This window comes from Notolabrus celidotus, chromosome 1, assembly GCF_009762535.1.
Source record: "Notolabrus celidotus isolate fNotCel1 chromosome 1, fNotCel1.pri, whole genome shotgun sequence".
Lineage (NCBI taxonomy): Eukaryota > Metazoa > Chordata > Actinopteri > Labriformes > Labridae > Notolabrus > Notolabrus celidotus.
The window spans coordinates 40,926,449-40,938,851 of NC_048272.1; the positions used below are offsets into that span (position 1 = coordinate 40,926,449).

At 48.2% G+C, this 12,403-nt stretch overlaps 1 protein-coding gene across 1 annotated transcript; it reads right to left on the reverse strand.

Moving 5' to 3' along the window:
* Positions 1 to 921: 921 nt before the first annotated feature.
* Positions 922 to 2,219, reverse strand: LOC117811472 (protein ALP1-like). Its single transcript, XM_034681804.1, has 3 exons — positions 2,127 to 2,219; positions 1,193 to 2,026; positions 922 to 1,110 (listed from the first exon to the last, which is right to left on the reverse strand). Exons 1-3 carry the CDS (start codon positions 2,217 to 2,219, stop codon positions 922 to 924), a joined length of 1,116 nt encoding a protein of 371 aa, XP_034537695.1.
* Between the last annotated feature and the right edge of the window lie 10,184 nt (positions 2,220 to 12,403).

Here is a 12,403-nt window from a genome sequence, read left to right on the forward strand (position 1 = left end):
TGAGGACAAACCAGGGCCAAGTGCTGCGGGCGCGCAGCAGGTGGAGGAGGAGGAGGAGGAGGAGGAGGAGGAAGGCCGGCCAAGCCGAAAGAGGAAGAGGAGAGGAGAGGATGACCTCCTCACCTTAATTAAGGAGGATATGCTGCTGCAGAGAGAGGCAGAGGAGAGGAGAGCGGAGGAGAGCCGCAACAATATGAACCGCCTATTTTCCCTGTTAGAGCGGATGATTGAGAGGCCCTAATTTATTTTGAATATGTTTTCATTATATTGTTATTGCAGTTTATGATTTATATTCGTAAATTTCGTACCTAATTTATTTTTGAGCATTATTTGTACAGACTTTTTCTATGTTTATAAAGTAAATTATTTTCATATTCAAGAGACAAGGGACTGGATATTCTCTTTTATTGAAGGTGCAGTGAGAACGATGATCAATATTTACATGTGGGCAGTCTATACATTTACATATATGTACATTTGTACGGCAGTAATGACCATGTTATTACACAACAAAGACAAATGATTAGATGAAATTAAGTACAATTTATAAATGACAACAAATTGAAATATGTACAGTTATTAGCTGAGCAGGAGTCCCTGGCAGTGCTGCTGGGCTGGATAGGATGCCACAATAAAGACCCTGGTGTCTTCTGCCTCAGTGGGACATCGTTTGGAGGTGCATGCCTCCACTGTCCACCACATCGTCCATCAACTGGGTTTGCAGGGCTGACTTGATCGACGGCTGCCATGTCACTAAGAATATGTTTAAAAAAGTGGCAAGAATGAAACAGTGCAAACAAAACTACTTCACAACCCCTTATTAAGATAGAAGAATCCCCCCCCCAAACATTTCAACAAACAACGCTGTTTACAGAACACTTTAAATAGGAATAACAGTTTAAAAGTTATTTTACTTGCCCACTAAAGATAGTCGTGGTCAGGGTTGACCTCCTCCAGGGCAGACAGCTGGTCCCGCCATGGAGCACCACTGACGGCCTCCAACTCCTCCCCCTCATCCTCCGGTATGTCGTCCTGCAGCTCATCCTCTGGGGCCATGATGTCACCTGCCCCCAGGCAGATGTTGTGCAGGACTGTACATGCTGTTATGACCTGAAATGAAAATAAATAATTCATTAATGTTGATTTACTCTTCTTCAGCATTAGAAATAAATCATGCTGAGTGATGACGTACCTGAGGCACAAAGGTGTGGTGCACCGCCAGCGCTTGCAGGAAGATGGAGCGAAACCTGGTCTTCATCATTCCAAAGGCACACTCAATGATAGAGCGTGCCCTGGAATGATGGCTGTTAAAGCGCTGGGCTCCCACACCTTGTACCGGCCGCTTGTAGGGAGTGATGAGGGGGAGTGGTCGTTGGAGGCAGGGGTACCCACCATCTGCGAGGATGAAGTGCCCTGGAGGAGGGTAGATCGCCCGCCTGTACAGTGGGCTGTGCCGGAGTACCCTGGAGTCGTGCACCGACCCCGGCCAGCCCACGTACGTGTCAATAAAGCGGCCCTGATGGTCACAAACTGCCTGAAGTATTATTGAGTAAAACAGTTTTCTGTTCTTATAACAGTGACCATCAGGGCTACTTGGTGGCTTGATCCTGACATGGCAGCCGTCGATTGCTCCTGCAGCTTTCCCGAAGGCTGCGTGTCTTGCCAGCCCTGCAAACCCATGAGTTACTGCCGCAAGATCTTCTGCGGTCTTTGGGAGGCAGATAACCTTGTGGCGAACGGCCACCACCTCCGCAGTAATTCGTTGGACGATGCGGTGGACAGTGGAGCAAGGCATCCCGAACACCCTCAAGACCACCCTGTACGATGCCCCACTTGCCAGCCAGAAGAGGAACACCAAGGTCTCAATTGTGGCACCCCATCCATGTCTCCGCTCCTGTTGGAGGAGGTCCAGCAGCACTGCCAGAGACTCTCTGCTCAGCCTGAAGTCAGGTCTTGTATCCCCCTGACCGAAAAACCTCTGGAGCACAGGAACCGCCAGGTTTATCCTGCAGTACAGGTGTCTGGTCTGGATTAGGAAAGGAGGGGATAACATGTGAAGGGAAATTGTTAATTAAACAATAGCTGCATACTTATAATATTACTGTGGGTTTAAATAACATATTTACCCCTCTGCGGTCCTCTCTCAGCCAGAGATACACTAGCCACCGGCCACGACGGCGGCGCTTCTCCTCTTCCTCCAGCATGAAATAAATTGTCATGGTCTGGTTTTTTGTGTGTGTTTTGCCCTCCCTCCTGATCCTTTTTCTTTCTCCCTCAGCAGGTACATGCAGAGGGGCGGGGCCGATCTCCACGGGAGCGAGGCTCACAAGACACACCTGCCTCTCATCCCGCAATCAGCCCGGCTTCTTAAGCCTGCTCCAAATTCTCCTCAGTGCCAGAAGATTATCGCTCATGCTTGTGTCTCGTGTGTCCTCGCTCCCGTAAAGATCTTCTGTCTTAGTATTGTGCTCAGCGTTGTTTCTCTAGTTTTTGTTTCTAGTGAGTTTTTCCCTCCTGGACACCCTTAGTTATTTCTGACCTTTTGTTTCTCGTTTCCCGTCAAGGTGATTTTCTGTTTGTTACCTTTTTGAAAAATAAACGTTTTTTGTTCGACTCGGCATCTGGGTTCTGGCTCTCCTTGCACCGCCATAACAGAATCTTCTGGCCAACATGGACCCAGCAGAGTCGGAGAACATCAAGATGGTTATCTCCAACCAAGCATTGTTGATAAATCAACACGAGGCCTCCCTGCTCAAGGTAATGGAACACCTCCAGCAGCTCAGCACCAGCGTGTCTCAACTGGGCGGTCAGCTGACGGCAATCAAAGACCTAATGGTTCAACCTTCCGGCGCTCCCTCTCGACTCCGAGCAGCTGACCAGACCTCCAGCCCGGCGCAGCAGACCAGGGAGCCCTACATCCCGATACCAGCCAGGTATTCCGGCGATCTAGGGACATGTACTCAGTTTCTACATCAGTGTTCACTAGTGTTTAGCCAACAGCCTAATACATACGCTTCCCAGCCAGCTAAAGTTTCTTTTGTCATGAGTTTACTCACAGGACAGGCAGCCGCCTGGTCCTTAGCCATCTCGGGGCAGCAATCAGTGCTCCTCACTGACCATACATTGTTCTCAGAAGAGATGAAGCGGGTTTTCGACCACCCCGTCAAGGGTAGACAGGCAGTGGGTCAGTTGTTAGATCTGCAGCAGGGAAACCAGTCAGTGTCACAGTTCGCCATAAGTTTCCGCATTCTAGCCGCGGAGAGCGGGTGGGGGGACGCAGCTCTTCAGGCTGTTTTTTGTAAAGGGCTCTCTAGTGACATTAAAGACGAGCTGGCAGTACGTGAAGACTGCTCCTCACTTAATCAACTCATAGAGTTAGCCATTAGACTAGATAACCGAATAAGGGAGAGGACTAGGGAAAGACTGGACACCAGGAGACGACGACCTGCAGCCAGCTCTTCGTTCCCCGTCCAGGACCCCGCACCACCTACTCAAAGCTCCACCCTCCTCGCTCACGAGTCCCGCCAACCCCCGGCGGAGGAACCCATGCAGCTCGGAAGGGCGCGCTTGACTCCAGCGGAACGACAGAGGCGGATGACTGGGAAACTCTGCCTCTACTGCGGCCAAGGGGGACATTACGCCAGCCGCTGTCCGGAGACGCCAAAAGGCCAGGCTCACCAGGGAACAGGAGGCTCCTGGTGAGCCGAATCTCGTCTCCCTCCGCTTCACGCTTCAGGGTTGCAGGTACGATTCTCGCCACACAACAATCCCTTTCGGTCGAGGTTTTGGTCGACTCGGGGGCAGATGACAATTTCATTGACATTGATTTCGTTAAAACCTATGGTCTACCTGTGTATAAACTAACCTCACCCAAGGAGATCCACTCTATAGACGGTAAATTGTTGGAAATTGTTACTCACAAGACTGAGTCCCTTAAGCTACTTCTCTCCAGTAATCATCACGAGCATATTGAACTTTTTGTTATTACCTCCCCCCTTAACAATGTTATCTTGGGCATCCCCTGGCTCAAGCGGCATAACCCCCACATCGACTGGGTTACAGGCACCATCCGCAAGTGGAGTCTCCACTGTCATGCTCACTGCCTGCAATCTGCAGTTCCGGCCCGGATCTCCAGCTCCTCCCAGCAACCCGAGGTAATTGACCTGACTAATGTTCCCTCTGAGTACCATGACTTGAAGGAAATGTTCAGTAAGACCTCTGCCGGCACCCTACCCCCTCATCGACCTTACGACTGTGCAATCGAGCTGCTTCCTGGGTCGCCCCTCCCTACCGAGCGGTTGTATAATCTCTCCAAGCCTGAAAGGGAGGCTATGGAGAGTTACATCACCGACTCGGTAGCGGCGGGGTTGATCCGCCCCTCTTCCTCACCTGTAGGGGCGGGTTTTTTCTTCGTTTCGAAGAAGGACAAAACACTCCGCCCCTGTATTGACTACACAAGACTGAACGACATCACGATAAAAAACAAGTACCCTCTTCCCCTCATAGACTCTGCGTTCAGCCCCCTACACGACGCCTGCGTCTCCTCCAAATTAGATTTGAGAAACGCCTACCATCTCGTCAGGATCCGTGAGGGGGATGAATGGAAGACTGTGTTTAACACGCCCCTGGGACACTTTGAGTATCTGGTGATGCCTTTTGGACTGACAAATGCTCCTGCTGTTTTTCAATGTCTAGTGAATGATGTGTTACGTGACTTACTGAACAAGGTGGTGTTTGTTTATCTCGATGACATATTGATTTTCTCACGGTCACTAGATGAACATGTTAGTCATGTCCGGGATGTCTTACAAAGACTCCTGGAAAACAAGCTCTATGTCAAGGCCGAGAAATGCGAGTTTCATGTGTCTTCTGTGGGTTTTTTAGGTTACGTGGTGGAAAAGGGGCAGCTTCGGGCCGACCCCTCAAAAGGTGGGAGCAGTCAGGGAGTGGCCCGTTCCCACCACTCGCAAGCAACTACAACGCTTCCTCGGGTTTGCCAATTTTTACAGGAGGTTTATAAAAGACTATAGCCGGATAGCGGCCCCTCTCTCTTTTCTCACCTCGAGTAAAGTACACTTTGACTGGTCTCCTACTGCTGATGCTGCTTTTTGTTCACTGAAACACATCTTTACAGATGCACCTATACTTACTCACCCAGATCCTGAGCAGCGGTTTGTGGTCGAGGTGGATGCCTCGGATACGGGGGTCGGGGCCGTTCTCTCCCAGCGCCAGCCTGCGGACGGCAAGCTCCATCCCTGCGCTTTCTTCTCGCGTCGTCTCAGTCCTGCGGAGCGCAACTACGACGTAGGAAACCGTGAACTGTTGGCGGTGGTTCTGGCTCTTCAGGAGTGGCGGCACTGGTTGGAAGGTTCTGCACAACCATTCATCGTCTGGACGGATCACAAGAACTTGTCATACCTGCGCACGGCGTGGCGCCTCAACTCCTGTCAGGCCCGGTGGGCTCTCCTTCTGGGTCGGTTCTCCTTCACCCTCACTTATCGCCCTGGCTCGAGGAACACCAAGCCGGATGCGCTATCCCGACAGTTCTCCGAGGAAGAGAGGGAATCCAGCGATGAGACCATTATTTCCCCTGCCTGTGTGGTAGGGGCGCTCTCGTGGCAGGTCGAAAAAGAAGTCCAGGCAGCCCTTCAGGGACAAACGGTGCCGGACGGGTGCCCCCCCGGACGGCTTTTCGTTCCTGTGGCAGCGAGATCTTCAGTGCTCTCTTGGGGACACGCCTCCCGGATAGCCTGCCACCCGGGAGTCCACCGCACCCTCGCTTTGGTGCAGCAGCGTTTTTGGTGGCCATCCATGGCTGCGGATGTTCGAGCCTTCATTGCCGCCTGCACGGTGTGTGCTCGCAACAAAGCCTCACACCGGCCTCCGGCGGGTCTCCTCCAGCCCCTACCCATTCCCCCACGCCCTTGGTCTCACATTGCAGTGGATTTCGTTATGGGTCTGCCTCCCTCAGAGGGAAACGACACCATTTTGACAATTGTGGATCGGTTCTCTAAGGCGGTTCACTTTGTTCCCCTTCCCAAGCTTACCTCCGCCTTAGAGACCGCCAATCTATTGGTCCAGCATGTGTTCAGGCTCCATGGAATTCCTCAGGACATTGTATCGGACCGAGGTCCACAATTCACCTCCCAGGTGTGGAAGACTTTCTGTCGGGCTCTGGGGGCCGTCACCAGTCTCACCTCCGGCTACCATCCCCAATCTAACGGGCAAACGGAACGGGCCAATCAGGACCTCGAGACTGCTCTCCGCTGCGTCGCTTCCCGGCTCCCCTCCTCCTGGGCCACACACCTTCCCTGGGTGGAGTATGCCCACAACTCGCTGGTCAGCTCGGCCACGGGTATGTCCCCGTTCATGGTCAACACAGGATTCCATCCCCCTCTATTCCCCAGTCAGGAATCCGACGCGTCGGTGCCCTCGGTTCGGGACCAGTTCCGTCGGGTCAGACGGGTGTGGCGTGAGACCAGGGCGGCGCTAGGTAGGACCGCTGAACGGAATCGGCGGTTGGCGGACCGTCACCGGGTCCCTGCTCCCCACTACAGGGTGGGTCAGGAGGTATGGCTGTCTTCGCGTGATCTCCCCCTCCAGACCGAGTCCAGGAAAATGGCCCCGAGGTACGTCGGTCCCTACACGGTGGAGAAAGTGGTCAACCCCAGTGCCGTCCGGCTCCGCCTCCCTGCCTCCCTGAACGTCCACCCGGTGTTCCACGTCTCCCTCCTGAAACCTGTCGCGGCCAGTCCTCTCCAACCGCCAGTGCCGCCGCCTCCTCCCCCCCGTCTCATCGAGGGTCACCCAGCGTACACTGTCACCCGTGTTCTGGACGTCCGCAGGCGGGGCCGAGGATATCAATATCTGGTGGATTGGGAGGGATACGGTCCCGAGGAGCGCTCCTGGATCTCGCGCTCCCTCATCCTCGACCCGCAGCTGCTGCGGGACTTCTACCTTAGGTACCCGGGTAAGCCGGGTAGGACGCCTGGAGACGTCCGTTGGGGGGGGGTACTGTCATGGTCTGGTTTTTTGTGTGTGTTTTGCCCTCCCTCCTGATCCTTTTTCTTTCTCCCTCAGCAGGTACATGCAGAGGGGCGGGGACGATCTCCACGGGAGCAAGGCTCACAAGACACACCTGCCTCTCATCCCGCAATCAGCCCGGCTTCTTAAGCCTGCTCCAAATTCTCCTCAGTGCCAGAAGATTACCGCTCATGCTTGTGTCTCGTGTGTCCTCGCTCCCGTAAAGATCTTCTGTCTTAGTATTGTGCTCAGCGTTGTTTCTCTAGTTTTTGTTTCTAGTGAGTTTTTCCCTCCTGGACACCCTTAGTTATTTCTGACCTTTTGTTCTTGTTTCCCGTCAAGGTGATTTTCTGTTTGTTACCTTTTTGAAAAATAAACGTTTTTTGTTCGACTCGGCATCTGGGTTCTGGCTCTCCTTACACCGCCATAACATAAATAAACATGAATAAAAGTAATATTGCTGGCTCCATAACTTCCCTTCTCTGGTCTTCTCTGGTCTTCTCTTCCCTCCTCTGGTCTTCTCTTCACTTCTCTTGTCTTCGCTGGTCTTCTCTTCCCTTCTCTTTTCTTCTCTTCCCTTCTCTGGTCTTCTCTGCACTTCTCTTCCCTTCTCTTGTCTTCTCTTCACTTCTCTGGTCTTCTCTTCCCTTCTCTGGTCTTCTCTTCCCTTCTCTGGTCTTCTCTTCCCTTCTCTGGTCTTCTCTTCACTTCTCTGGTCTTCTCTTCACTTCTCTGGTCTTCTCTTCACTTCTCTGGTCTTCTCTTCACTTCTCTGGTCTTCTCTTGTCTTCTCTTCACTTCTCTGGTCTTCTCTTCCCTTCTCTTCACTTCTCACTTCCTTTGTCTGTCTGTACTTTCGCGGGCCTGGACGGTAGAAATCTTGACGTAAAGGTGAGGGCGTGAACATTTGGTGACCCAACCCGGAAATCCTCCGAAGGCCAGACCATCTCATTTCACAACGGTTAATGCGGCCCTAGAACGTGCCTCCGAAGGACTCACCTCCGCAGACCGCGTAGGCTGTGTCCTCCGAAGGATGCAGCCCCTGAATTGAGACACAGCTAGTGTGTGTGAACACGAAGTCCAGACTCCTGATTGACTTTAAGTATTACAGGGCGACAGGAGATCTGGACTCCTTCCAGCAGGCTTGGGGTTTTAAACAGATTCTCTGCTCTGTGGCAGGGGACACGCTGCAGTTTGGAGGTGTGCTCATGTGAATCATGTATCTATTGTATGTATGTATGTATTAATCTGACGTCAGTGTATGTAAGATTAATAATGTAGTTTTGATTTGGATTTTGTTAGAGCAGCAAATCTCTCTCTCTCCCTCTCTCCATGATTTTAGCATTCTGAAGGTAAGATAAAAACTTCCCTTTTGAGACTTTGATAAGAATACTGAAATCCCCAGAGTTCTACGATGTATAATGACAAAGTTATGAAACATGTTTTAATTGGGTTTTCTTCCATGTGGTCAACACCGCCATCTAGAGGAGAAGATGTTAGATGTTGTATTGTGTAAACCCTGTGTTAGAAGTTCTGTTAATTATGTTTAACTGAAGTTTAACTTAAGTAACTTAACTTATGAAATCTGCATCCTAAGATAATGATAATCATTAATGAGAACTCATCTTTGACGTTTAAGGTACGATGTATTTCCCCTGTGTCATAGATTACTTTGAATTGTTTGATTCTGAAGAATTGTGCTTACTTTCACTTATCTTTTAAATCCATGACTTGCTTTAATTGGAAAATATGCATTGGTGATAGGCGTAGTGATATGTTAATATTAACGTGATATTTTGAGAAGTTTGCACGATAATTATAATACAAATCCTTTATTCAGAGGCGGTGTTAAAGGTGAAATCTAATGGTGCCTTCACACCATACGCCAATAGAATCATTCGCACGAATGAAGTACATGTGAAGTCAATGCAGAGACGCGAGTACTGGTCTGGCGGCGCGAATGGCGCGCATCATTCGCACGTATGAAGCAAATTCATTTGCGCGAACGATTTGCAAGAGTTGAAATATCTGAACTCAAGCGAATGAATCGCAGCGCGATAGCCAATCGGCGTGCAGATCCCCCGGTGACGTGTGTTGTGTGACGTATGGACCAGCGGAGATTCCCTCATCTGAAATATATGGGACACTTTGATTCTATCACCGTGCAGCTTCCCCAAACTCTGTGACTCTACCTGTTCTTATGGGATGAGGAATAAACAGGAGCTCACTGTGAGGACAGAGAGGGAGGAGGATTATGTGGTGAGTTGTGAAAAACTTTGTCTGTCAGCTATCAGCTGTTGTAGCAGTTATCTCTGCCCACTTTAGTATAACCGGCTTCCCCATTCAATGTCCGCGAGCTCAACCTTGTTACTGTCAAGCCAGCCTCCACTTCAGAAATGAAAGTCAAGCCAGCCTCCACTGTCTTCTGTTTGATGACAGACAGCTGTGGCGTGGGAGCCCCCCTCCCTCTCGCGTATATTCGCGTCTTGGCATTCGTTTACACGCGGTTTTGATGCGCAAATAGAGCGAGTCTTTTGCACGAGTAAACACAAAACATTCTTGCGATCGTTCGCGTTTGGTGTGAACGCACCATAAGGAGGAGGTAAGGCCTTGTGAAGGCCTATAAAAGTCTTCTGCTTCTCTTCCTGATTCTCTCTCGTGACTCTTCTCGGACGCTCCTGCGTCTCTCCTTCTGGGAGCGCCTCTGCCAAGGCCCCCCTCCCTTCATTTTAGGCCTCTCCTAATACTTTTGGCCTCTCTTTAATTTCTTTGTCCCTTGTGGCAATTCTAATTTTCTAGGAACCTTTTCCTGCTGTGAAACCAAACTCAGCGTTGATAATTTTACTGCAACCAAAGTAACTTCTTTAAGTTTCTTTTATTTGACTAAAGTCTATTTTTCATTTTAAGAACATTTTTCCTGTTTTCAATCTTTTACACTAAAGTCACACACATATCAAAGCTTGTCTTTTTGATAAAGACATTATTCTTAAGTCTTCTTTTTATATTTTTGACCACGAGTCATCACTCCCACATCTCTGGAGCAGCAGTCTGTGGACCAGACCACATGACCACGCAACAGAACCAAGCCGTCTACCCTCGGGCCAGCCGATTCAAACCTCCTCTTCACAGCACCATCTCTTGGTTCTTAGGACGGAAATCCGACGGACACGAGACAACACGCAGAGAAACTGGAGCAAACTCCTCTGGACCCATCGGAGACTCGCTGACGGTTCTGGATGACAGTAAGACTGTTCCTGAATTTCTGTGGTCGAAGTTGATTTAGGCTTCATTCTGAAAGTCCCATAGTTTTACTATAATTCCAAATCAGAGATTTAAATTAGTGTCTAAAACTCTGTTTTAAACCACTAAACTAAATCACTATCACCAAATCATATAGTAGTGTACTACTAGCTATCCTTACTCAAAGGTATATTTGTCTGTTTATCCATTTGTCTGTTATTCATCTATGTTCATTATCTGCTATAATCAGAATCTATTCATCATTCTATTTACATTAAACTTCATATATTAGAAAGGATTTTTTTTTTATCAAAATTAATTTTTGAAATATAATTTCATTTTAAGATCTGAATTACCCATACACACAGCTACAAGTATGTGCTGCTGTTACATCAGAAAGACTATGGAATTCAATCCCAAATAGGCTACACGCGCCCTTTTCATTCTTTGCTTGTTGACTTATATTTTGAATTGAATTTGAATTTTAGATCAAGTTGTAGCTGAATGTCCAAATGAAGTATCAGTCTAAAAAAGGTGCATTTCAAACTCTATTTGAACATGTTTAAAGGCCAATCTAAATGTGTTGCTAATATTCCTGCATCTATTGTATCATGAGACCTATGTCGTGACGGATGATCTGGATTGTGATTCTGATTCTTATTCTATCTGTTTTGTTTGATCCTAGGTACAACTTTGTTCTCTTTGGAGGGATAGACGGCTATTCAAGGAAGGCAAGACTTTGAATTGTCGGGGGGAAAACAACTTCAGAATGTTTTTAAGCAACCTTTCAAGCAGGGAGTATACTTTCCTCCTTATAGGTTTCACTCGAATTTCTACACAATGGTGGTCCTCAGGTAAATAATATACATTTGACTTAGTGACATTTTACCTCTTTTGCTTCTCTCAACCTTTATTGACAGTATGGCAGTAGTGCCTATCCCCTCTGTTACGTGTCTGCAAGTCGCATGACATGAAGGTCAGAGGTCATGGACAGGGACACTAGCAAAAAGAAACTTCAAACCCTCAAATACAAACAGATGTAAGGCCTTTGGGGTTTAAAAAGTGGAGTGGAGGTGTAAAGCTCCACAGCCACCCACTAATACTATAAAGAGGAGACAAACTAAGGAACAGGCCTAAACCAACTGTAATCTGAAAAAACTCTCCTGAGAGATCAATCCTCTTTTTAATGATCCTTTAGTCACCCTCCTTCCCTCCACAATACATCCACAAACATACACACTCTCTCTCAACACACTCTTCAAAACAAACCCAGAGAAAACAACTGAAGGTGTTGTCTTCTCTGTTGCACACACCTAACTGAGGGAAAGGAGCTCCTTTTATTGAGCAGCCAGGCTGATGAGCTCAAGCTGGGTACAATGAGGGCAGGTGCTCTCAATGATGGGCTCGTTAGGAGCCCTGGAGGTCACAGACTACCTCCATCTGTAACACATCCTATATGTACATTCAGGCTGTGCTTGTGACCTTCAACAACTCCCTCAATAACTTCCAGTGAAAGCTATCCTTTTCAGTGAGATTTGACCTGCAACTATTCTTCACTGGTTTTATCAGTGCTGAACTGCTGCTTTCAGGATTTCTCATGCCATGAGACTTGTCTGAGTTTTCATGAGATTCCTGTTATGCATTGAAAGATTCAGAATGTATTTATTGTCATTTACATTTACACATACAAGGAATTTGACTTGGTGTTCTTCTGTGCTAAACAATTAACATACAGCAGATTATATATATATCTATATATAGATATAGATATAGATATAGAGGATATATATATATATATATATATATATATATATCTTGGCAACCTTTTTCCATACGTTCTGCAAATGAGAGATGACTGAGTGGGACTTCTCTCTTTCAACAGTTAGGTGGACAAACATGCTAATGGGGTGAGGGGTAACACACCTCCCTTTCGATGCTAGACCATGGAAGAGCCCCCTCTGGTGGAATAGACCACTGAGCTCTGTGTCGGAGGCTAAATGCATAGTGATAGAATAATAATTTAGGAAGTCCAGGACCACATCTGTCTACTGGGAGTTGAAATTTTTCTAACTCCTTGGTCGTTTCCCATTCCAAAGAAATTTGTTACATAATCGATCAAACTGTTTAAAATACTTTATAG